Source organism: Phytophthora infestans, genomic scaffold (genome assembly GCF_000142945.1).
Source record: "Phytophthora infestans T30-4 supercont1.36 genomic scaffold, whole genome shotgun sequence".
NCBI classification, from domain to species: domain Eukaryota; phylum Oomycota; class Peronosporomycetes; order Peronosporales; family Peronosporaceae; genus Phytophthora; species Phytophthora infestans.
The window spans coordinates 314,872-337,691 of record NW_003303723.1 but is presented as its reverse complement, the minus strand read 5'-3'; the positions used below and the strand labels follow the sequence as shown (position 1 = coordinate 337,691).

The following is a 22,820-nucleotide window of genomic DNA, read 5'->3' as shown; positions in this document are numbered from 1 at the left end:
TACTTCCTTCAGAAGCCGAGCAAAATAGCACGCGCACTGCATGCCCGCGTCGCGTCCAACACTTGGATCATTCACGACGGCGCTCAAGAGCTTCTTCCCGTTTATTTTTCTACCTGCGTTGCCTTCTACGCTGAGCCTAACCAGTTCTTGCAAGAGCTAGTTGGCGCCAGGCATGAGGCTATAATAAACGGTGGTCACGAACTTCTGCTTGTAGCGGTTAGTGATGCCCAGCACCATCATTCCATCTTTGATCGCAGTGCAATAAAGATGGTTGAGCGCCACGTGCTGAGGCACAGGCAGCAATCGCCCATCGACTGTCGGCGGCGCCTGCAGACGCAAAAACACGCGAGTCAGGACCCAGCACAAACCTCCTAATAAAGTTGCAGCGCCTTCCGTACCTTGTTCAAAATTATGTGCCGCAAATGAGGTGGGAGCGGAGGTGGCTCCTTCGTGTACTCGTCGATCTCGGGGATGTACCGTGCGTACGGGTTCTCGGGGTCTTCGTCGTCGTCCTGCCTGTTCTTCCCGTCAAAGTCGGAGAGCGGCGCAAAGTCCGATACGTCCACATAGTTATTAACGTTGCCTTCTACATCTGCCATTGTGAGCTGGTCGGGGGCGAACCGCCAGTCGTCGTCCACCACAAACTTGTACATGTGCTTCCCCCGCGTGAGGTTGGCGATGTACGTGAAATCGTTGCCAGATCGGTGCATTGGGCACTGCTTGTCCCACCCATTGAATGTGCCCGTGATGAACACGTTGCGTCCGCCGTGTTCCCATTTGAACACCATGGGCACAACGTCCTCCCCAGGCGGCACCGTGACGTCTACAGTCTGTGCATTGTCCCCCTTGCCGATCTCCGCGCCCTTACCATCAATCTGCGCTGTAGACATCTCTCCGTCTGCATAGGATACCTCCGAAGAGGTCTCAGTAGGCGGATCCACTTCCATTGCCTCGGTCGCATTGCTTTGGCCGGCATAATAGGGCTGTTGCGAGTGTTTTCCTTCACTGCTTCCGTCAAAATTGCGACCTTGCTGCTGCTGTGCCTGGTTATAATACGGATGGTGATGTAGCGGGAACGCATTTGGGTCGTTCGGGTCTGCTCCTAAGTTCTTGGGATTCGCGTCGCCCGCTTTGCTGGTGGCGCTGCCCATAATGCCTGAGGACGATGCGACTGATCTGGTCGCTGCTACGTACTCTCCCTCCCTGCTCAAGAAGACGGAGCTCCCGGTCGTAGTTTACTGCGCTGTTCAGTCTACTTTGCAATGGAGACGGAGGGAATGCAAACGGTGGCGTCACTTGCTCGCAGTGCTGCTGGTGGAGGCTGCTTGGGTCTACGCTTCTCTTCCGGCTGAGCTTCTCTCTAGTACAAAGAGGCACATACAAATCCACGTGAAGCCCAAGCCTCAACGGCGACGCATCATCGCGCAACTGCCCACATGGTTGCGCGAACGTTGCGGTAAGGACCCAGCTTAAACAAAACCTCTGTAATCAAATGTTTTCTTGTTGCAACAGTGTCATAGCTTCAAGCTCTCCGTGTTTTGTCGCCTTATAAGTCGGGATCGATGTCCTCTGTATGCAGTACTGCAGTCACTGCTACTGGCTGCATGTTCTGTCGTAGTGAGGACTGCAACGAAGATTGCAACGTAAGAGTCGGCTTGGCTGTTGCGAATGTGAACGTTGCCGGCTGCATGAACGTCGGCGCCGGTTGTGAAGCCATCTGTGTCTTCTGCTGCTCTTCATCTTCATCTTCCAGCATTGCAAACACATTGCTGCCACGGTATTTTGGCTGAACAGTCTTAGGCTGACGCGCATTACGATTTGGGTTCACAACTGGCGCATCCTTTGGGGCTTCCAACGCCGACATGAATCCACGAAAGCCTTCTACTTCACGTGGCGCTGGCGTTGGCTGCACAGGATTCAAATTGCTGCAAGAGTGTCAGAAGTTGTGTTGGAATTCTATTGGGCTAGTCCAACAGCTTGAAAAAACACATCGCGACTTACAGCTGGAAGGTTGGAGCTGCCATCACGAATGTTGGAGGAGCCACTGCAGCAACTTTTGGCACAGCTCCGGGTCGCCGCGCAGTTTTTGCGGCCATGCGCTCGTCAAAACTGCGGAGCTCGTCGGATACAGTTGCTGGACGCTTGGCTACCTTTGCCTTGCGCTTTTTGCTGTGCGGATCGTTCTTATCCACTCCTACCACGGCAGTTCTAGGTCGATAGCATGCAGCACAGCATTAAACACAGTGACATTAACGTGGATACAGCAATTTAGCTACTACGCGCACCTCTTCTCCTGCTTCTTGAGCGCCTTGAACATGCCACCCTTCTTGGGCTTGTTACTCTTGCCGACGCTGCCTTTGGGCTTCGAACCTGCGTCAATAACCCCATCACATGTCGCTTTAGTAAATTGTAGTGCAACGTTGCGCAGCGATCCGTCGTGGCCGCGCCACGGCGACGCACCTCCGCTCTTCTTGGCCATGGCTTTCCGAATACCAATCGTCTGACGTCACATTGTGTTTGTATACGCTCTGTTTGGGTGTATACTTTTTCAAGAGCCAATAAGCGAGACGCCTAAGAAAAGCGACATCAAGCCACCTCCAGGCACACGCTGTTTTAATAGCACTGAAATTGCAAGCTATTGATGTCTCAGAGGCTGTTGCAGTGACGGAGGCTGGAACGCGCTCGACAGCCTCCCAGCCTTCATCAATCAGCTCGATGGAGGCGACATTCCAAGAGTTCAACAGACGAGTAGCCATATCGCTATTGGGGTCGCAGGTCTCGGGACCTCAGCAGAGGAAACCTCAGCCTGCAGAGGCTCCTAAGCCCCTGCAGCAGCCTTACTCAGGGGGTAAGAGGAGGCGAGAAGAGGACAAGGATGGAGCGATGCAACGCGAGAAAGATGACAAAAGCCTGCATATCCTGATGCCCAACTTGGGCAGAGCCCGGATACTGTGTCGTCTTTGTAGCAAGCGCGGTCTCAAGACCCGGCCGCGTTATGGCTGCGTACAGTGCCGACTGGGCTTCCACGTTGAGTGCTTCGCCGTCTTCCACCACCCCGAGCGGTACATCACGAATTCATCTGACAGTGAGCGAGACGCGCTAGACGTCATCACCGGTAATTCTACCTCCATGCCAGCGACGCGACGCCGCTCAATAATGTCATTTGAGCAGGTCACCTTGCCAGCATCGTCCGACATTCAGGAGATTTAGAGCTGTTCAAAAAATGTATAATATTTGCATTATCCGGCTATACCCCATCTGACGCTAAAAACGCCCAACCCGCCGCCACTTCAGCAATCGCGAGCCAAAAACCTACCAAGCAAGGACACTTCCTCTAGCAAGTCGAGACGATGGCGGACCAGAGCATGAGCCTCATGGACGGCACATACTTTGTGGGTCGTAAGGAGATCTTGGACTGGATCAATAGCTTGTGCGCCATCAACTTGTCCAAGGTGGAGCAGACGTGCACGGGCGCTGTGGCCTGCCAGATCCTGGACGCCATGTATCCGGGCAAAGTACAGATGAGCAAAGTGGACTGGGCAGCCAACAAGGACTACGAGTACATTCAGAACTACAAAGTACTGCAGAAAGCCTTTATGCAACTTAAGATCGACAAGCACGTCGAGGTGGATCGACTCGTACGTGGCAAATATCAGGACAATCTCGAGTTTATGCAGTGGTTCAAGGCCTTCTACGAGCGCAACGCCTCCGGCCAGCCCTACGATCCCATAGCGCAGCGTGAAAAAGGAAAAGGGGGTGCGCAATACACGCAGAAGTTCGGTGGAGGCGCCTCGTCGTCCACACCAGCAGCGCCGCTACGTCGAAAAGTTGGCGCTACTGCGACCTCCAGAGTCGGACGGACGCCTCCTGGAGCTCCGACGAGTGCAGGTGCTGCTCGCACAGCCAGAACGTCGACGGGGGCCACGCGTCGTCCCGTAGGAAGCGCTGCGTCTGCGTCTGCTGCTGCTGCTGCGCCGTCTGAAGCAGACACGGAGGCGGCTGTTGCAGCGGCCACGGCGCCGTTGGAGAAGGAACTGGAGGAGCTCACGGCCAACAACGAGGCGCTGACGAACGAGAGCGGCGAGCTACGTGCCATGGTGGAAAGTCTGGAGAAGGAGCGCGACTTCTACTTCAACAAGCTGCGTGAAGTGGAGATCATGCTGCAGGCGGCAGAAGATAACGAGTCGAACCCGCTGGCCCAGGCGATCTTCAAGGTGCTGTACGCCACGGAGGAAGGAGCTGAAGACGAGCAAGTGGCTGGCGAGCCACAGGACGAGCAGATGTAGACGAGAAGTCGACGTAGACCTGCTCGATAATGGAAGTCACTTTAACCGGGAAACTAAAAAGAGGAAGGAGAGATCGGCAATGAATACTACTCCAAGTACTACGTGCTGCAGAAGGGCTTTGTTCTCTTGGTTTTCTGCTTCTTTATAGGGTTTTAAGAACAGTCCTCGATAAACTAGAGAAGGGCAGTTTAGCAGTGTCCACCGGGCAGCACAGGCTCTTCTGTCTGCTGATCTTGAGTGCTCGGCATCTCTGTCGTCGGTGCTTCAGTTGGCAAAGCGGTAGTCGGTTCAGGCAACGGCGTGGCTGTCGGCTGAGCGGGGGCCAGTGTTGCAATCGGAGGAGTGGTCGAAGGGACAGAAGTCTCAGTTGGCGCCTCAGTTGATGTGGGGGTGATCGCTGGCTGCGGCGTTATCGGAGCATTAGTCGGCAAAGGCGTCGACGGCTCCGTAATGGTTGGCGTCTCGGTTGGCAGCGGAGTTGAGGGCTCCGGAGCTGCCGTAGTTGGCACCGACGTCTCAGTATAGGAGGGGACATTGCTCGGCTGTGGAGTCTCAGTTGACGTGGAGGCTTCCGTCACTAACGTCGGTTGTGGAGTCTCAACGGCGGGCACTGTGGTGGGTACAGGGGCATGTCCATGCGATGCCGCGTTGTTGTCCACTGTGCCGTTGGGATCGCAGATCATCTTGAGCCCGGAGCATTCCTGGTATTCCAGGGGACACTCGTCAACAGGCAGTCGTGCAACACACAGCATCCAGCACACATCAGCTTGAGTCGTGGTGCCAGAACAGTCACATTTCTTCTCGCATTTGGCGTCAAAGAACTCGGTGTGATAGTTGCAGGCTTGGTGACAGCCCACAGTCGGAGGTTTCTCCACACCAGGCCGTAGGGTGCAAATCGAGTACGTGCAGCTTCCTTCCGACTCGACTAAATGACGTCCACCAGCGCAGCCAATCACCTTGAGGTCGTCGTTTGAGGCGCCATTCGCCAGCAAGTGGCGAGTAGTTCGGTTAGTGAACTCGTCAAAGTCCATTTTACTCTCGAGTAAACGTTGATACGAAGGCAACAAGGTCATTTTCCCAAACCAGGCGCGGAGATTCCGTTGTCCTGGCGTCGCGTCGTCGTCCCAAACCATTTCTTTAGGCATCCTCATGCCGTGCATGACAGCAGGGAGGTGGTGACTGGTTTCCAGCCAACGGGACGCTCCTGTACCCATCATGATCACCAGTTCATCGTCCTTCAAGTGTGGACGTACAATCTCGTCCAGTTCGGCTGCTCCGATGACCAAACCAGAGGCGTCGGACTTGAGACGACGTTCACGGGTATTCCCGTTGTGAACCGAGAAGAACTTTGGGGCAGACATAGCGATAAAGAGTCCGTGGTCTTCATGCATAGCTAAGGACAAGTCTTGCTCTATTTCTTGAGCTGAAAGAGACCGACGCGTAGAGGCTGGTGGCGAAGCTGCAGCTTCGTAGGCGTGGAAATGGTCGAGACGCTTAGCGTCGCCAATAAGTTTCCGTGCACTGATGTGGCGTTCACCGTCGCCCATTTTGAACCCGGTCTGATCGAGAACTGAAGCGAACGTGTCCACTGCTCGCTCTAAAATACCGCTGAACTCTTCGGAGAGTTCGCGGTGGCCTGGACAATTGGCTGCCATCGCACTGAGCGTCTCCGTGTCTGTCTCCATGAGTTCACGTCCAGCAGCAGCTCGCAAGGTGAGGCGACGAGTGCCATCGTGGAACTGCTTGGTCGACAAATAACGCACACCTTCGTCGGTGTTTTCCGACGCCACGGCGCATTGCACTGCACTGGTTAAGAACCGTTCGCGGACGTTGCCGTAGTTGGGGATATTCTTGAGTGCAATGATGCCTCCACGCTCTAAAGCTTGGAGCATGCGGTTCGGTGTATCCTCCGTTTGCAAGGAAGTGTAGTCGAACGACGGAACAGAGAAACTTGGAACGTCTTCTAGTTCAGCGTTGACGACGACTGCACTAGCGAATGCTGAGCACGCAAGTGCCAACTTGACGCGTCGAATCATGACACGAGGCTACTGGATCGGAGTGGAGTGGGGGTTGTTGCTTGAGGTGGTCAAATGCGAAATGGTAAAATGGCACTGTAACTGGAGAGCTGGGGCCTTGGTCGAGCAGGAAAGCAGTCGTCGAGGCACTGGGTGGATGTCATGTAATCAACTCAGAGGTGTCAGCGTGACACTGGCAGCCATGTACAGTACATGTAGCAGCCTGCCGGGCAAGGGCAAGTTGCCGGGGCCAATTTATTATACAGTATTCGTCTTCGGACGGTGGGATAAATGGGTTCATAATCAGGAGACGGTTGCAGTGCCTCTTACAGCAAAGGCAATTGTTGACATGGCCGACTTGACAGCCAAAGCCAAAGCGCTTCACTGTGAAACGTCAGTTCACAGTCAAGTTGAGCCACGACCACCAAATCACCACGGTGAGGCTCGACGTCGGCCTTGACAAGGGACACGAATCATTTGCTCACGCTGCTTGCAATGCAAGTTGCGCCCAACGAAGGTGTAGGATTCCCACTTGGAAAGTATCCATGGTTTCCCGAAATTATTGACAAGCGCGAGACATTTTTTTACACCTTCACGGACAAGAAGGTGTTGAGCAAGCCAATGGTCCCTGTGATAAAATGAAGTTTTAATAGTTCTCGAGGCTAAACGTTGCTTACGGAGTGAATTGTGGTGGGGGTGTCCGTAGGGAGTGGATGTGGTGGGTGTTTGAAACCCGGCGCGAACACCTTGGGACCTTGGGAGCAGACTCGTATCGGTCGGGATTCTGGTTTTAACTACATGTAGTTACGGTCTACGTTTTAATACATACTTACTTACGAAGAAGAGCGTAAACTGCCACGATTCGCATGTCATCCTTGTGTCACAAAGCGGGTGTAACCAACACAAGGCTTGTGTTGGTTATCTCAGGTGAAGAGTCCTCACCGAGAACTCCTCGGAGTCGAAACCGCTGAGGGCTTACCGTAAGGTCTTCCAACACTTTAATTGATAGCGAGTTCTAAGCGATGCCGAGTGAGAGCAAAGAACCCAAGGACGAAAAGGCTGGAGAGAAGCCTCATGCCGCTACCTCTAGCGAATGCAAAGCTCATTCAGGACACGAGAAAGCGGGCGCTAAAGATGACGATGGAAGCAGCTGCGCCGCAGACGACAATGATCTCGTGAATAAAGTCATCTCCTTCTTCTTTGACAACGACGAGTTCGCACACACGTTCGAGACCTTTGCAGAGCATCATTGCCATGCATTCGATCTAGACAGTGACGAGATGAAGCTCGAGTGAGTATTAGGAACTGCGTTTCCAGTTTTAAATCGCATCAAAACTAAACTATGGTAATTCTCGCAGATACACTGATATCTACAACGAGTTTCTCGCTCTTTTTGAAGAGAAACTAGAAGGTAAGTTCTCTGGTTTAATAGCAATTTGCAATGGGCAGCTTACTGGTAGCGTTTTGGCAGCGTACATCCAATCACAGGGGGCAACCGTGCACGAATTTTACGACATGGTGCGTCGAGCTTACGAGAATAATCGTCAGTCGGGCACTGTGCTCTGTTCGGAGATCCTCGTGGCCACTGCAGATTTCGACGTGTTTGTATGCGCCAAACAAAAGAGGCCTCGCTGCTGGCGAAGCGCTAAAAGCTGGTACTGGCTTTAGGATTTGATCCAAGCTAAATAATTGAAACGCACTAGATTTCCAGAATTCATCGCTCTGCCATAGTTTGCCTTCGCAGACGCTCTACCAACGACGGCAGCTTCACTTTTGGTTTCTTCCTCGCATTAGTTGTCGAAGACCACGATATCATATTGGTGGCTTGTTGACCACCTTGTGAGGACTGCGATCTGCTCCGACTGTTGCTTGAGTTTCCACTTTGATTCGAGTTATTGCGATTATTGGGCTTGCGGTTAAGGAGCTTCTGAACCCGGCACACAGGGTCTAGCTGGCGTTGGCGCTCTTGCTGCGAGTGTTTCTGACGCTGCTTCCGGCGCTTCATCTTGTTCCAAAGTGTCGCCGCTAAGCTCTGCTCCTTTGTAGGGTTTGGAAGACTTTCAGGTTTGACACGTTCCAAATTTTTGTCATTCTCCTGACCCACTATTTCATTGTTTTCCACGTGATCTACACGATCAATTCGCGTTGATATCGGCGGATACCGTTGATGGGACAGAACAGGTGTGCGTGGAAGCACGGGATCTTCCCAACCTTCTACCAGTTCGGGTGGCAGTTGAATTAGATCTTCTAAATCTACACCATCAAAAGGATCTCCTTCCTCCACCACTTGGGCTAACGCTAAAGCGTTCGCAAACTTCCTTCGCACATGGAAACCTCTAAACGTTGACTGCAAGCGTCGAGCTGCCGCCTGATTCTCCGCTGTCATCAACACCTCCGCTCCAGCTGCGTTGTTGTCACCGTTTTCTTCCGCTTGAGGCTGCTCCTCATCACTGAAATCTTCGAGGACTAGTGGAAGCTCTACAGAGACGACTTGTTGCAGTCTTTGCCGACAAGATCGATGCCAAATATGAATCCGTTTCGCAGCGTTAGAGACCGTCTCAGATCGTAATCGATCCTCCTCAATGCTCTGCTTGCACCACATTTTCCACCTTGTAAGGAATTTCATCAACTGATACGTCGTGAGTATTTGATCAAGACGCTGGAATCCTGTCGATAGATTAATAACCATCCGGTCTCGTTCACGCTCCTTTGCTTCTGCTTCCGCTACTTGAATCCAATAATTCCACGCACGTCGACATCGAGCTTCCTCTCGCCTCATGGCATCACGCGAATATTCCTCGTTTTGCGTGTCTATCAGTTTCAAGAGCTCTCGAAATGCCCATGCAGACCGAGAACGCTTCTCTTCTTGCTGCATACTCTCACCATATTCTTGTTCTCGTAATCGCTCCTCATTCTCCAGTTTTCGACTTCGTTCTTGGTCTTCTACAGCTTTTGCCAGAATATCTTCTAGATTCATTGAAACATGATTCATCCCACGCTCCTGCTGCTCACGTAGCAGATCTCTCTCTGCAATTATTCGCCTCGTGGAGGCTTCTTCAGCTCGCATTTGCACATTTTCACGACGTTCACGTTTTGTTTGTCGAGCTTGAATTTGTCGCTGAGTTTCGTGATATTTAACCAAATTTAGCAATACAGCAGCAAAATGGCATCGTGTCATCGATTTCTGCCTCTGATGCCGTTCGATTCGCATTCGATGTCGTTCAGCTCGATCCTCTGCTTCCATTCGACGTGTCTCCATGTTGATAGCGGTCTGTAAAGCAGCCGATTCAGCTGCGACTATGTGCGATTCTTCGTCAGCGAGAGTCATCAACACAATTTCGTGGTTTTCACGCTCGGCAGCAGCAAATTGTCGACAGAAAACTTCTTCCTTCGCCATAAATGATCGTTCTTGGGCTTCCTGACGAGAGCGAGCAGCGATTCTCTCTTGGGTCTCATATTCCTCTTCAAGTCGACTTAAAAGTTGAGCTGTTTCTGCACGTTCCTTCTCGTGTCGAGCTTGCGCCTTCAAACGCCGCGACTCTCGAGCTTCGTGCTGCTTTGCAATGGCCTCGAGTTGTTTCTGCTCAGCTGTAAGCGCAGATTGGTTGTCCTCAGCAATAGTTAATGGTGGGACATCAGGTAAAGCTACGACTTGGTTAGGGCCATCAGACGCTGTCAGTGGTGGAGTTGGGTGGCAGCCCCCGGGATCACGGGTCATTGTAGATGTCTTTGCACTCTCCTTTGTGACCGTGTCGATCAAACTTGTGGGATTTCCATTCTCCTTAACAGCAGCTTCCTCGAGATAAAAGATAGTGGATCCAAGACTCGGGCTGTCTGTCTTCTCGTCCGATGTGGCCGTGCGGCCTTTGATCTCTTCGTTTGGTCGCTGTGTCTGTGGTTCATCACTTGAGATTGGAGACTCTACGTCTAGAATAGACGTCCGGATTTCGTGTAATATTTCTCGACATGGTTGGAAGAACTCGCGATCACTACGTGCAACACTTTGCAGCAAAAGCCCCCAAGATGACGGTGAAACTTGGTGCTCTTTGTCGACACTATGCAAACCTTGAGCTCCCGTTTCTGTCACCTGCTTCAACACACTGTCCAGATCCAAGCGCACATACATCACCTCGTTACTACCGCAGCCGCCAATGCCGTCGTTCTGGTCAACATCACCGTCTAAACTTCCTTCGAGTTCGACATCCTGAGCGGATAACGCAGCCAGCTCAGCTGCCAACTCGAGTTCAAGTGCGCGTCGTTCCTCATCGTCATCACCGCCTTGACTGGACGCAGCCATCTCTCGCCAATATCTCGATGGAAAACTCGACTCGTACGCGCTCAACGACGCATGGCAACAATAAAGAGAAGAGCGAAGCCCAAATTTGTGAATTATAGTGCACTATATTTATATATCTTCGCGTATTATAATGTTTAGCTCATAAATATCTAGCGCTCTTGCACTATCACTTCTTCGTCGTCTCTCTCCTCAACAAAGTAACTTGTGGCATCCCCGACTGTCGCCACAACGCGTTCGCGAGAACACAATGCAATTGTGATGGCGTGAAACCCGTCACAAGTGATAAAGTTCTCCTGCAGCTTCAGAGTCCGCACTCCTGCCAGTCCCAGCACATTAAACAGCTCCTCATCTTCAGACGAGACCTTCCGATCCGCATGCATTCGGTCGCACAAGTTTTCTTCTGCCACGGGATCGTCAAGCAAATCCGCGAGTGCAAATGCGTCCGAGTCGGTGAGAATGTTGCGGCTTAAGTCCAACATTTGGAGTTCGCTGAACGGCTCGATGGCTTCGAGAAGCGCGCGGCACCCTATTTCGCCCATGAAGTTGTTGCGTACAGTCAGAGTCTGTAGATGCTCGAAGAACGTGTTACGCCTCTCAAACAGCTCGGCAAGTTGCTGGATCCCGTGGTCACCGAGGAAAGTTGCGTCAAGCACCAAGTGCCGTAGCGAATTTCTAGCGTTGCTGGACTCTGTCAGCGCATTTAGCACCCTGAAAACCGCGTCACTCTCAGTTGCAAAGTCGAACGGAGCCAGGAGCTCCAATCTCCTTAACGAAGGACACGCGCCTGCTTCCAGTGCATTGGCCACTTCACGAACCAACTGATGGCCGTACGACGCTGTGGCGAGCGATGCCATGTAGGTAGACGCAGTCAACGCGCGTGGGAACACAACACCCGCCTTCAGATGGACCCGGTTTGCCTGGTTTGAGATCGTAAGGCTGTTGAGGTTCTTGCATTCGTGAAGTAAAGTGCTCAGTCCACTGGCTGCACCATCGCCGCGGTTTCGAATCTCTGCTACAGGAGCTGACCCGGCATCGATATGCAGAGACCTCACGAAGGACGGTGCATTGAGGTACAGGAACTTGTTGACGCCGCGGCATCGTAGCACGGCCTTGCCGTCCAGAAAGCTACAAACCTGATGCAACAAGTCCAAATTGCTATTAAGAACGCAGCCTCTTGCCCCGACGCTGCAGTTGCGAATCTCTTCTTCGGTGATAGTCAGTCGAGGTCGCTGTCGCTTGGCAGCGGAGGCTCGCATTGCCGCCATGACGGCCTCACTGGGCTCTGTCTCAGATCGTTTGCGCTTGTAGTGGGTCACGAGGCCCTGCACACGTCGCTCGAGCGACGGCTGGTGCAGATACTCGCTCAAAGAGCCTGCAGAATGGTACAGCATCCACTCGAGACGTTGCAGCAGTGACGGACTCGTGCCAGTGTCCTCGCGTGTCTGTAGGATCGGATGGTGTTGCGATAGTGCCGGGTGAATGCGTAGTCTTGCCATCATGATCTTGCGCACTTGGACATCGGTCGGGTCGTGCCAGCCCGCGTTGGTGGCGGACTCGGAAGCAGTGGAGACCATGTCACTACACTATAAAGTGGTTTAGTCGACAGTTGTGAGTGGCAGTCGGCACGTTGTAGAATGACCAAGAGACCGAGACAAGTTGGCGGTGGCCTCTGGTCAGTGATGAATGCGGTTTTGTTCGATTAGCTCATTTTTTCGTGTACGAGACAAGACGATTAGAATACAGGGGTATCAGAAGAAGGAGGGAGCTGAGACGGTTTCATAAAGAGCCGCATGCAGTGGTAAAGCAATAAAAAAATGTTTATCGAATGTATTACATGTAGAAAAAAGAAAACAAATGATGGGACGGTACTGTACACGTGAATCGCAAGCAGGCTAATTGTCCAAGCATGACGCCTTCTGATCGATAGCTACGCAACGCTTTGCGGTGCAAGCCTGTGTCAGATGCCGCATCTTCAGCGAAGCAGACATGGCTCCACTCACGAAATCTCAGATGGTTGCCAAGCGTACACTTCAGAAGTTACTCTTATCTCTCCGGCATTCAGTGAGTCATCCGAATGGAATGCTCAAGTAGCACATTCTAAATTTTATAGCTAGGAACAGCAAAGAGCCTGATGACTTGCGAGTTGGGCGATGCCGATAAATTAAAATAAATTCAGTATCGTAGCAGCGGCGGCATTCTATAACTGCCCTGTCGGAACTGCTGACTCAAATGTCTCGGTACCAGCACTGAAATCGCCGCTGGACCCTCAGAGGCGCAGGTCATACCGTACAGCTAAAAAACCTGCGGCGTATCGGTCGGACGCAACAAGTGAGTGCGATACAAGTACAGAACTGTCTTGCACGATTTTATTGGTGGATAGAGTCAGTAAGCTCAGACGAGAAAATGTTTTGTCTTGTACCTTGGTACACCGACGGACAGAATGCAACTGCCACTTTCCCACTGGTACAAAAGCGGTCAGATGACCACAGCACTTTTTTTTACAGTAACGAATTACCAAGAGTTTTTGGCAAAGTTAGGGAGGCAGCTGTATTTAGCACTAAAAGTTGGTTTTGTACTTAGACTTAAAAAGTTTAGCGAAACTGTCCTGTACTTCTACCAATTTTCCTATAAATAAAATATCAAAATGATCAAATTAGATCAGTTCCATACAATTTATAAGTCAAAGCACTACCTTTAAACCGTGCGGTGTGCGCTGCACGAAGCCATGCCGATAGGCAAAACGTCGTAGCAACCTTTGTAGAGACTGATACGCAGTATATTCGCCCTTCTTGCCCTTCAAGAGCATGTCGTTTCTTCTTCATTGTATAATGCATCTGACGCTGTTTAGGCTCCGCGTATACCTCGCCAAGTAGGTCTGCAATCGCCACGATTTCTGGTGGTGACGGAGGCTCAGGTGGGGGCTCCGACCGGCGTTCGGACTCGAACTCCGAGGTGGTTTCAGCTACACGTACCGCCTCCATTTTACCAAGTGACTGGTGCAGAATAACCACTGCAGTTCAGCTGTACAATGTGGCGTTTTAGCTGTTTTGATTGGCTTATTTGGTAGATTTGCAAGTGGCAGCTATGACCTGCGCCCGTTTTACGTTGAATTTTAATGGCAGTTGCATTCTGTCCGTCGGTGTACATGTTCAGTAATGTTTTGCTGGATTTTCACGTTTCTCCCAGAACTCTCAGTACCGGTAATTTGGCAAAACGTTTCTGACTAGGCTCAGTCTTATATCGTCCCAAAAGAGGGATGGACCAATCAGCGATCTAGTTCGCGGGATATTGGGATGACCTGTAGGGTTGACACCCCTTCTCGTCCCACTGGGACGTTGTGTGCAGGGGCTAATGGTAACCCAAATATCATATGATATTTTTGATAGTAATAGTACTATTTTCGATATTAAATATTAATAGTAACTCATTTTTGCAAAAGCTAACATAATATTTTTATATTAGCTCGGAGAACTGACAAATATTAGATACTACATGATATTTTATGATATTTTCCCACTTAAGTACGTTTCTTGCCAGCTTACCTCTGTGAACCGAGCGGAGCCAAATAACTTTTTCGATCAGGTTCTAGAAAAGCAGTAGGCTTTAAGACTGACGAGTATTTGCTCTAGTATTTCACTGTGACACAGACAAAGGCGATCGAGATGGAAAACTGCAAACGCTTGCAGCTGTTTAACGTTGATAGAGCGAAATCAAGACATTTGTTCTTGTTCTCTTCCGATCTCCTCGTCGACATCGTGCGTCTAATAAACCTGCTGCCTGTGGCGCTAGATTAATGCGCTCAGCAGTGCCAACACACAACGCCAACCTTGCCGTCACTCACAATTGTCCCGGTACTCACGGTTGATTAGTAATACTTCAGCTAGTCGAGCGTTAACGACATCTGATTAGTTAATGTAGCCCGATTACGCAATCATTGAAAAATATAATATCGTATTAACTAATATTAAGTTGATATTTAATAATATCATATTGTCTCAAAAGAAAATATTAGGTGATATTTTTTATATTAACTGGTCTACAGGTGATATTTTCACAATATTAACTTCACCGATTTTGGAGTTACCATTAACCCCTGGTTGTGTGGCACGGTCTTGGGATACGTACACAAATCCCGCTCATCTCAAATCCAATCGTCTATATTCCACAGCAGCACACACCGCCGACACGAGCCACCTGTCTATAACACCGGGTTGGAAGTCCTGCGGATTCTCGAAATTGCAGGCATCCCATCCCGCTATTGTGGGCAGATATAAGACCGAGCCTAATCTTCTGAGACTTTTTTCGGATCAAAATCTTCAGGCGTGCGTTTTCGCCAATCGCCACTCAATGTCCCACTATTAAAGATCACGCTCGTAGTGTACTTGTTGCCTTATAGGTTACGTTACTGTACCAATATCGACTTAAGTCAGGAGCCTCACAGCGGTATCAGCCGAGCATTGAGAGCTGTAGACAGCGCCTCCAGCCCCTCCTGACCGATGAAGTTGTCCTGCAGCAACAGCGTGCGCAGCTTGACGGCTGGCGTGTCGGATCTTTTCCTTTTTGGTATGATCTTGTGGCTCGAGCAGCATCCGTTCTGGGTACGGGGATTTTGCGGTGATTTGATATCATCCACGCGGCAGGAAATCCAGTCTGCAAGCGCAAGCGCATCCAGGTCAGTGAGGATGTTTCCACTCACATCCAGCACACGCAGCGCTGGTAAACACTGCAACACGCGCAGTAGTGCCTGGCAACCGGCCTCCCCAATGAAATTATTTCGCAGCACAAGCGTCTTCAGCGACCCAAAACAGTTTACACAGTTGCCCTCTGTAGCCTGTTCAAACACACCCGCCACACGGTTCAAGCGCGTATCGCCCAGGTAGGTAGAGTCGAGTCGTAGATACCGAAGAGGAGCGGCAATTCGCTGTGTTCCAAGACTACGACGTCTTCCTGTCGCGAAAGCTTCCAGACATTTCAGCACGTCGTCGCTTTCAGCGAAATAATCAAGCGGTGAGCCAAGATCCAGTTCCTGCAACTCAGGACATGCTCCTCGTTCAAACGCACGCGTAATATCCCTGAGTACCAGTTCGCCTGCAAGTAAGCCATTCTTCAATGGGCGGCTGAAGGAAAGTCGGCGATATACCATCACCCGAGAGGGTTTTCTGACCATTTCAGTGTGAGATCGGAGCTTGCTGGTGACGACGAGGCTGGTGAGTTTACTGCAACTGAGCAACAAACGCGTCAGAGTGCCAGTCGAGAAATGCTGTAGAGCTGGAGCATGTGTCTCAACATGCAGCGCAGTTACCATTTTTGGACCATTTTCCAACAGAAACTTGTTCACAGAGCGTAGCCGCAGTACTGTCCGACCGGAGAGAAAGCTGAGCACGAGTCCAACGAGGTTGTCGTCGTTGTCCAGCAGAAATACACTCCTGTGGGTGGGAGACCTGGTGCTAAAACACTGGCGTTTCTTGTCTGGACCATGATCAGAGCCCTCGTTGTTGCTGTTTCGATTTCGTTTGCTGTTGCTGTTACCTTCACGTGTCACTTTAGGTTCCAGCTGCGTCACAAGGGCCTGTACTCGGCGTTCTAAGGACTGTTCATGGGTGTATTCATGCATTGAATGGGCAGCGTTGTACAGCATCCACTCGAGTCGCTGCACTAGTGACGGCACCACAACGGTACTGCCATTGCTGTCTGTGGTCGTGCACTTGGTCCCTGCGAGCACTGGATGCAGTCGCCGCAGCCTCAGCATCATTAATTTGCGTGTCAGTCTGTCGTTGGCATTATTGTGCCATGATCGACCTCGTTGAATGGCTCGGGGTAGCGCACGCGTTGTAGAAGAGGAAGAAGAGGGCGTGGCTTGAGGCATTCATGCAGAGGCGATATCGAAGACTCAGGGCCAATTTGAGAATGACCGAGAGCTCTCAGCAGAGAGGGACGTCGCACAGCAAGCACCGTCATCGTGGTGTCCGGTGGGTACAATGTTCAGGTCTGCAACGACGCGCCTATCGCTGCAACTCTACAGGATTCTATCCCTGGCGCCTGCTGCTTTGAAAGACCGTTTTCCCAACCCACCGACAGAAGTTCGAAGGGCAAAGCCAAGGGGGCTTCGGCCCGAACCTACCGCCGATATGAACCATGCTACCAATGTAAGATAATCTGGGGCTCTCAAATTTGTCTTACAGTATAATACCTCCAGAAACCTTCTTTCGGTTTTATTAAAGTATGAACGGGCTTGCTGCGTTGATGTCAGTAGAATTCTGGGTTGTGTGATGTCATTAGCCGAGGCGCTCACTGCTATGAGCAGAGAGCAGGTTAAACACCTAGTTGCAGCAGAAATTCTGGGCCTAACACGTCATGAGCGCAGTGGCTTCTGCATGATGCAACTAACGTTAAAATAGGCCTATATGCAGTCTGCAAGTTGATAAGTTTTGTAGGCTACTGCATACAAGCCACCGTGGATACGTGGTACAAGCTGATCTGTCGAAACAGCATGGCGACACTTTTGTCGAGCAAAATGTTCATGTACTTGCTGCCTTGCGAATGGCAACCATCGTTGGAGCCACCCTGGCCAGTCATAACTTATCACTGGCCATTAGGTAGCAAGATGCACGCTCTACATTCAGATCTTGTTTGACCCTGGGTGGGTTGATAATACCAGGCTATAGCTTGCTCACCGCTGTTGCAAAGGCTTCATCAAGTTGCACCGATTCACAACATCGAAAAGATGTTACTCACGCCGCTCTACCTAGACAAATTGAACCCACAGATCCTTTGATAGGTACATTTCGCCGAGTACTATAGGCACACCAGCACAAAACCGATGCCTAATATTGCAAAAAGCAACTTCGCAAGTTCGACTTCGAAGGCAAAAGATACACAGGCCACTACGCATATCATAGGCAATAGCTACTTGTACTTCCACCGTGGAAGTTCCACGTTCCACGGTCATCAGAAAATGGCACTTCAACCACTACATGTAGAACACAATTTCTACTGCAGTTCGCACGCAACAGCTGTAACTTTCAGGACAAAAGAACAAATGATGCAGATGATAACACACCTGCTTTACTATACTTGAAATCACTTGAGACACTTCCGATGGTCGTGTGGCTCTGCCTGTTCACATTGCCCTGCTCTATTTCTTCCAAGTCGACCGACGCTGTTTCTTAGCTAAAGGCGGCGACGCGAACTTGGCCAGCCGCTGTAAGCCTGACTTCTTGTTTTTGCTGCCTGAGGGCGACGCCGCAGAGGTGCCAGGCTTCTTCAGGAAAGGGTTCGCCGGCGCCACTGATCGCTCCACACGTGCTGCATTGCTCTTCGAGGGAGTAGTCTTTGGTGAGCTTGGGGTCTTGTCCTCCTTAGCCTCATTAATCGACGCAGTCTCCTCGTCGTACTTTTCTTCACGCGTCTCTGTCGTCGGAGGCCGAGACAGGATGCTACGTGCACGACGCAAAGGCTCCACCTCTCGTGGCTCGGGCTCTGTCTCTTCCTGATAAGAACGAGGCTGTCGTAGCGGCTGAGAAGCTTGCACCATGGGCTCCTGCACCATTCGTCGAGGCTCCTCGAACTTAACGCGGTACAATTCGTAGAGCTGAGACTGCAGTTGCCGCAGAGAGAAGTGGATCGCGAGCTTCTGTGCGATCTGGTGAGACTTCTCAAGATGCAGACACTTGGCCAAGTCCAAGACACGCGCAGGCTCGTCATTGGTGCACGCAGTCTTCATCATCAAGATCAGAGCCTTATCCATCTCAGCCTGTTCGTGCACTACTTGGTCGGCAACTTGCTCAGCGTTAACCTCGTTGGCAATAGTCTCCAGTCCACAGAGTCGGACATTCTGCCACATGTGGCCATTAGAGGCCCCTTCGGTCTTCTTCGATGTCTTGGGGAAAGATGCTGTACGCAATCCGAACGTAGCAGGCACAGGACGATGATTTCCGCGAAGTTTTGGGCCGCGAGCGCCTTTGTCTAGAGGGAAATACAACAGCGAATCGTTGACAACTCCCAGCGTAAAGACACCGTGACGATCCTCTGGTTTCTTCTGCAACGCGTTGCCCACACAGCCGACAGGGAACCAGTTCCCCCCTATACTTGGAGACAGCGCCTGAATACACGAGAACGAGTCCACCGCGTAGAGAATCTGACGGTCATCGAAGCCGAGCCACGTGAGTGTAGACCAGTTAGAAATATCTCCACGAACAGCTTCGTTCTCCTTGTGTGACGCGAACACATCGCGCGGCGGTGGGGTCATGGGTAGGGCACCTTTGGAGACCAGTTGAACCCGTTCACGGGACGAATCCACTTGAATACGGAGCAGTTGGTAGTGTAGTTGGCCATGCAGACCCTGATACACCACAGCTAGTAGAGATTCTTTCGCTGTCATAGTCACAACACGACCAGGAAGACGTAGCAGCGCATAGTCAATCCCGCTGGCTGTGTAGACTCGAAGCGTTTGCAGTGACGTGGCCACTGCACAGAACTCACGCCCAGCAGCAACACACTCGGCGTCTTCGCCCTCTGGCAACGTCTTGTGCCACGAGCTATTGCTCGCCCAAGACTCGAATGGCCGGTAGAACACAAAGCTGCTGATCACGTCACTTTCACTGGAGCCAGCGTCAAGGTCCTCCCAGTCCTCACGAATACGTCGAGGGACAGCAAACACAGCGCCATAATTGTCCAGAAAGGCCATCGAGAACATGTAGTTGTCGTTGAACTTGAATCCGCGACGAGACTTGTCTGTGAAGTCCACTTTGACGAGGTTTTCGCTCATACTGGCGCCTCGAATCACTTCAATCTCACCCTCAGGTGTCCACGCCAGCAGTGATGTAGCACTGCTACTACGTCCCATGGAGTCCACCACACTACCCGGCTGAAAAGGTTTCGTGAGTGTACGCAGAGGAGAATTCTCCTGCCGACTCGGCTTTGGAGCAGTTTGGGCAGACGCAGATACTTGTTCGTCTTCGATTTCATCGTCTTTGGTATTGGCAGCAGCACCAAACCCGAAACTGGCTTTGATCGCCTCCACTCTTGCCTCGTTATCGTCATCAAAACTCACTTCTTCTTCGTCGTCGTCTTCGTCATGTCTGCCATCCTCCTCAGCCTCATCGTCCATAAATGAGGAAGCTTTTAGACTCTTCTTACTCGAATAAGAAGACTTGGTTGCAGCTGACTGACCAGCAACATGTTGCGGTGGCGTGTGTCCTGCAGGGATGACATCCTTGACGAACGCCAACTTGCCGCCAGTGTGATAGAGCACCAACGCGTTGCTCTTGTTGGCGAATTGTACGCCAAGTGCCGGGTAGTCGATTCGGAAGGCGCGCAGCACAGTCTGTGTCTCTAGTTCCCATACATAAACCTCCTTGGCACACGTCACAGCAGCCAAATACTGGCCGTTTGGCGAGAATGCCAGGATATCCACATCAGCAGCGGTACTTCTGCCAGCAGGCAGCCTTATCTGGCCCTTGGAAACCCACGAGTCTCGTTCAAAGAGCTCGATAGTCGCCTTGTCCACAGGCACGGCCAGCAACTTGCCAGCATCTCCCGGTTGCCAGGCACAACGTAGCAAAACGTCGTCGTTCCTGATGTCTCCGTGCTTGATCTTGAACGCTTTGGCCTCTGTGGCACGCTGGCTCTCTGCATCAAGTGCAAAGACTCGCACAGTCGCGTCCTCGCTGCTGGCACAGAGATAATTTTCCTGCGGGTCCAGAACCACACTCTTTACGGCTCCAGTAGCCCCCTCTGCGAGGATCACCTGCTCTGTATTACTGCGTAGTAGTAGCCGCACCACGGGCTCATCGTCTGCTATAGCGATGAAGTTGGTGGAGCAGGTAACCTGACGGATGGCGACTGTGGAGCGACGTAGAAGCTGATCAAATTGGCAGTCCGGAGGGAGACTGTAGGACGCCACGTTGCTGTCGTCATCCGACGCGATTAGTACGTGGTTCTGCTCAGGTGTCACGGCGAAAGAAGGCACGAAACCCTCGCATACTTCGGCTTGGTACACAGAGCTCTCTGTGGCGAGGTCCGTGACGTATAGCACCCCGTCCTCTCCGCTCGTGAAGACCACGTCGCGACCCACAGGCACCTGTCCGTCCTTCATAGGACGCAGCGTCGTCACGAGCTGCATGGCGCCCTTGCCATTGACATTCACGGCGATCTCCTTCATGGTCTCCATGGTCCCAAAAAGAGCGCTCAAAGCTCGAATGACGCCGAGATCAACTTCCCGCCATTTTCATTCCCGGATAAGTACGTATCGTATCTAACAAGTAAAGTCATTTCGGACTTAAGTGGGTAGACCCATTCAAGAAGACCACGTACGATTGACAATGGGCGATCACGGCAACGTATACTACGCGCCCACGGGCGAGACGACCGAGTGGGAGGATATTCTGGTCAAGAAGGGAATCCTTGCGCCAAAGACCAAGGTTCCTGATGAAGAAGAGCAGGAGGAGGAAGAGCAGGTTGATCCGCGTGAGTATGCGACGCTGGATGAGTTGGACGAGTTAGAGGACGATTACGACGACGACGCCGAGCTGTCTCGTATCCGCGAGCGTCGAATCCAGGAAATGATGGCGCAGGCGGCGCGTAACAAGTTTGGAGACGTCCACCCCATTGCCAAGGACGAGTGGACAAAGGAGGTGACGGAGGGCAGCAACGACCATTGGGTCATCGCTTACCTATGGGACGAAGCGCTCGAGGAATGCAAAGTTATGGATCACGTGCTGCGAGAGATAGCTAAGAAGCACCGCGACATTAAGTTTGTGAGTATCCAGGCCCAGGCCTGCATCGAGAACTGGCCGCCCCGGAATTGTCCCACTCTCTTTATGTACCACAAGGGTGCGCTCAAGAACCAGCTCCTGGGTATCCGCAAGCTCAACGGACTCGACATGAAGGTTGAAGGTACGATAGTTGAGATGATAACATCGTTGCATTGGGTGTTCTGTTCTGACATGGGTTGAATTGGTGGTTGGGCCCACAGATTTGGAGGAATACCTGGCCAAAGCCGACGTTTTCAAGGCGGACTTCTAAGTGTGTGCTGGACGCTGCGCAGTTGTATGGAAAGGGGATCTAATGCGCATTTACTAAAGATTTTGCCTAGCATGGTGTCACTGTCTTCGATCACAGCGGCAACTATCACTGTGTCCGTTGTAAATGCCGTGTACCAACTAGTCTTGCAGCACTTTGGGGACCTTGAAGTAGTAGCCAGACTTCTCTGCAGCGTTCGCCAACACCTTCTCTGCGCAGTGACCCTCGGTAACGATGTCGTCCCTGAGAGGAGCTACCACGCCTACGACACCATATCGGACAACCGATTAGATGAAAGACCAAAACCACATCATGCGACTAGCACGTACCCGCGTCGAAGTCACTATTAGCGTATACGTTGTCAATGTTCTCGTTGAGAGTCATGACCTGGATGGTCTTGGTACACTGGATAATGGACTCCACATCCTTGAGCAGTCCCGGAAGCTTCTCGTCCTCTACGTGCAGATGACACAGCTCCGCCAGCTCACGAAGCTGTCACACACATGGATTTGTATTGTTAATGACTGCAACACTATGGTATTCCACCGCAGCGCACCTTTTCTTCTGTTAACACTGTATCGAGCTGTGTTCCCTCTTGATGAAGTTCCTTAAGCGACCAGGAAGGCGTCCGTGGGATACTAGATATATAGCAAAGACCCTCAGGCAGTGGAGAAGCTGTAGAGCTGAAGTATCGAGCAGTAGGAGCCGTCAGGGCACGTCGGATAGAGCCGTGAAGATGCCTCGCCATCGTCCGCATGGTGATCAACGGAAAATGGTGCATTATCTTAAGTTCGGCTTAAGTTCGCATTCAGTGAGACAGCAAAGGCGATGAAGGTGCCCAAGATGATGATCGACTACACGCTGCGCTTTGGTATCCCCATAGCACTCTGCTACGCGTACTGGAACCCCAAGTCCGACGAGGAGATCCGTCGCGATGTGGTACGCGAGATAACAAAGCGGTCGCAGCGAGACCACGTTGTGGAGCTCACAATTCGTTATCAAACCGACTGATGCTTTGCAACGTTTGTCCGAGCAGGAATCCAAGATTAAGCCGGATGCGGAGACGAGGAAGAAAAGGCAAGCTAAGTTCGCCGAGCTGCTGCTGCAGAAGGATGACCTCTCGAGTGAATCGAAGCAGCAGCTGGACCAGGTCACGGCATTCACGAAGACGAAAGAGCAGTATTTAGCCGACAGGAAGAA

At 51.6% G+C, this 22,820-nt stretch overlaps 10 protein-coding genes across 10 annotated transcripts; 3 read left to right on the top strand and 7 right to left on the bottom strand.

Moving 5' to 3' along the window:
* Positions 1-156: 156 nt before the first annotated feature.
* PITG_14586 (5'-AMP-activated protein kinase subunit beta, putative) lies at positions 157-1,151 on the bottom strand (the record flags this gene model as incomplete). Its single annotated transcript, XM_002898443.1, has 3 exons — positions 157-327; positions 399-845; positions 912-1,151. The coding sequence occupies 3 exons, from the start codon at positions 1,149-1,151 to the stop codon at positions 157-159; spliced, it is 858 nt and encodes a 285-aa protein (XP_002898489.1).
* Positions 1,152-1,546: 395 nt separating this feature from the next.
* PITG_14585 (uncharacterized protein) lies at positions 1,547-2,494 on the bottom strand (the record flags this gene model as incomplete). The annotated part of the gene is made up of 4 exons (XM_002898442.1): positions 1,547-1,925; positions 2,002-2,208; positions 2,286-2,370; positions 2,461-2,494. 4 exons carry the CDS (start codon positions 2,477-2,479, stop codon positions 1,547-1,549), a joined length of 690 nt encoding a protein of 229 aa, XP_002898488.1.
* An 807-nt stretch (positions 2,495-3,301) lies between these two features.
* PITG_14584 (microtubule -associated protein EB1) lies at positions 3,302-4,350 on the top strand (the record flags this gene model as incomplete). Its single annotated transcript, XM_002898441.1, has 1 exon — positions 3,302-4,350. The coding sequence occupies one exon, from the start codon at positions 3,351-3,353 to the stop codon at positions 4,284-4,286; it is 936 nt and encodes a 311-aa protein (XP_002898487.1).
* Positions 4,351-4,965: 615 nt separating this feature from the next.
* Positions 4,966-6,370, bottom strand: PITG_14583 (uncharacterized protein; the record flags this gene model as incomplete). Its single annotated transcript, XM_002898440.1, has 2 exons — positions 4,966-5,005; positions 5,046-6,370. The coding sequence occupies 2 exons, from the start codon at positions 6,320-6,322 to the stop codon at positions 4,966-4,968; spliced, it is 1,317 nt and encodes a 438-aa protein (XP_002898486.1).
* Positions 6,371-7,312: 942 nt separating this feature from the next.
* Positions 7,313-7,969, top strand: PITG_14582 (sporangia induced hypothetical protein; the record flags this gene model as incomplete). The annotated part of the gene is made up of 3 exons (XM_002898439.1): positions 7,313-7,592; positions 7,660-7,712; positions 7,773-7,969. The coding sequence occupies 3 exons, from the start codon at positions 7,324-7,326 to the stop codon at positions 7,967-7,969; spliced, it is 519 nt and encodes a 172-aa protein (XP_002898485.1).
* Positions 7,970-10,747: 2,778 nt separating this feature from the next.
* PITG_14581 (uncharacterized protein) lies at positions 10,748-12,192 on the bottom strand (the record flags this gene model as incomplete). Its single annotated transcript, XM_002898438.1, has 1 exon — positions 10,748-12,192. The coding sequence occupies one exon, from the start codon at positions 12,170-12,172 to the stop codon at positions 10,748-10,750; it is 1,425 nt and encodes a 474-aa protein (XP_002898484.1).
* A 2,841-nt stretch (positions 12,193-15,033) lies between these two features.
* Positions 15,034-16,735, bottom strand: PITG_14580 (uncharacterized protein; the record flags this gene model as incomplete). The annotated part of the gene is made up of 3 exons (XM_002898437.1): positions 15,034-15,248; positions 15,444-16,310; positions 16,720-16,735. 3 exons carry the CDS (start codon positions 16,733-16,735, stop codon positions 15,034-15,036), a joined length of 1,098 nt encoding a protein of 365 aa, XP_002898483.1.
* A 950-nt stretch (positions 16,736-17,685) lies between these two features.
* On the bottom strand, positions 17,686-20,786 carry PITG_14579 (uncharacterized protein; the record flags this gene model as incomplete). The annotated part of the gene is made up of 1 exon (XM_002898436.1): positions 17,686-20,786. One exon carries the CDS (start codon positions 20,767-20,769, stop codon positions 17,734-17,736), a length of 3,036 nt encoding a protein of 1,011 aa, XP_002898482.1.
* A 122-nt stretch (positions 20,787-20,908) lies between these two features.
* PITG_14578 (phosducin-like protein) lies at positions 20,909-21,623 on the top strand (the record flags this gene model as incomplete). The annotated part of the gene is made up of 2 exons (XM_002898435.1): positions 20,909-21,494; positions 21,574-21,623. 2 exons carry the CDS (start codon positions 20,921-20,923, stop codon positions 21,621-21,623), a joined length of 624 nt encoding a protein of 207 aa, XP_002898481.1.
* Positions 21,624-21,760: 137 nt separating this feature from the next.
* On the bottom strand, positions 21,761-22,368 carry PITG_14577 (uncharacterized protein; the record flags this gene model as incomplete). The annotated part of the gene is made up of 3 exons (XM_002898434.1): positions 21,761-21,882; positions 21,950-22,112; positions 22,177-22,368. 3 exons carry the CDS (start codon positions 22,366-22,368, stop codon positions 21,761-21,763), a joined length of 477 nt encoding a protein of 158 aa, XP_002898480.1.
* Between the last annotated feature and the right edge of the window lie 452 nt (positions 22,369-22,820).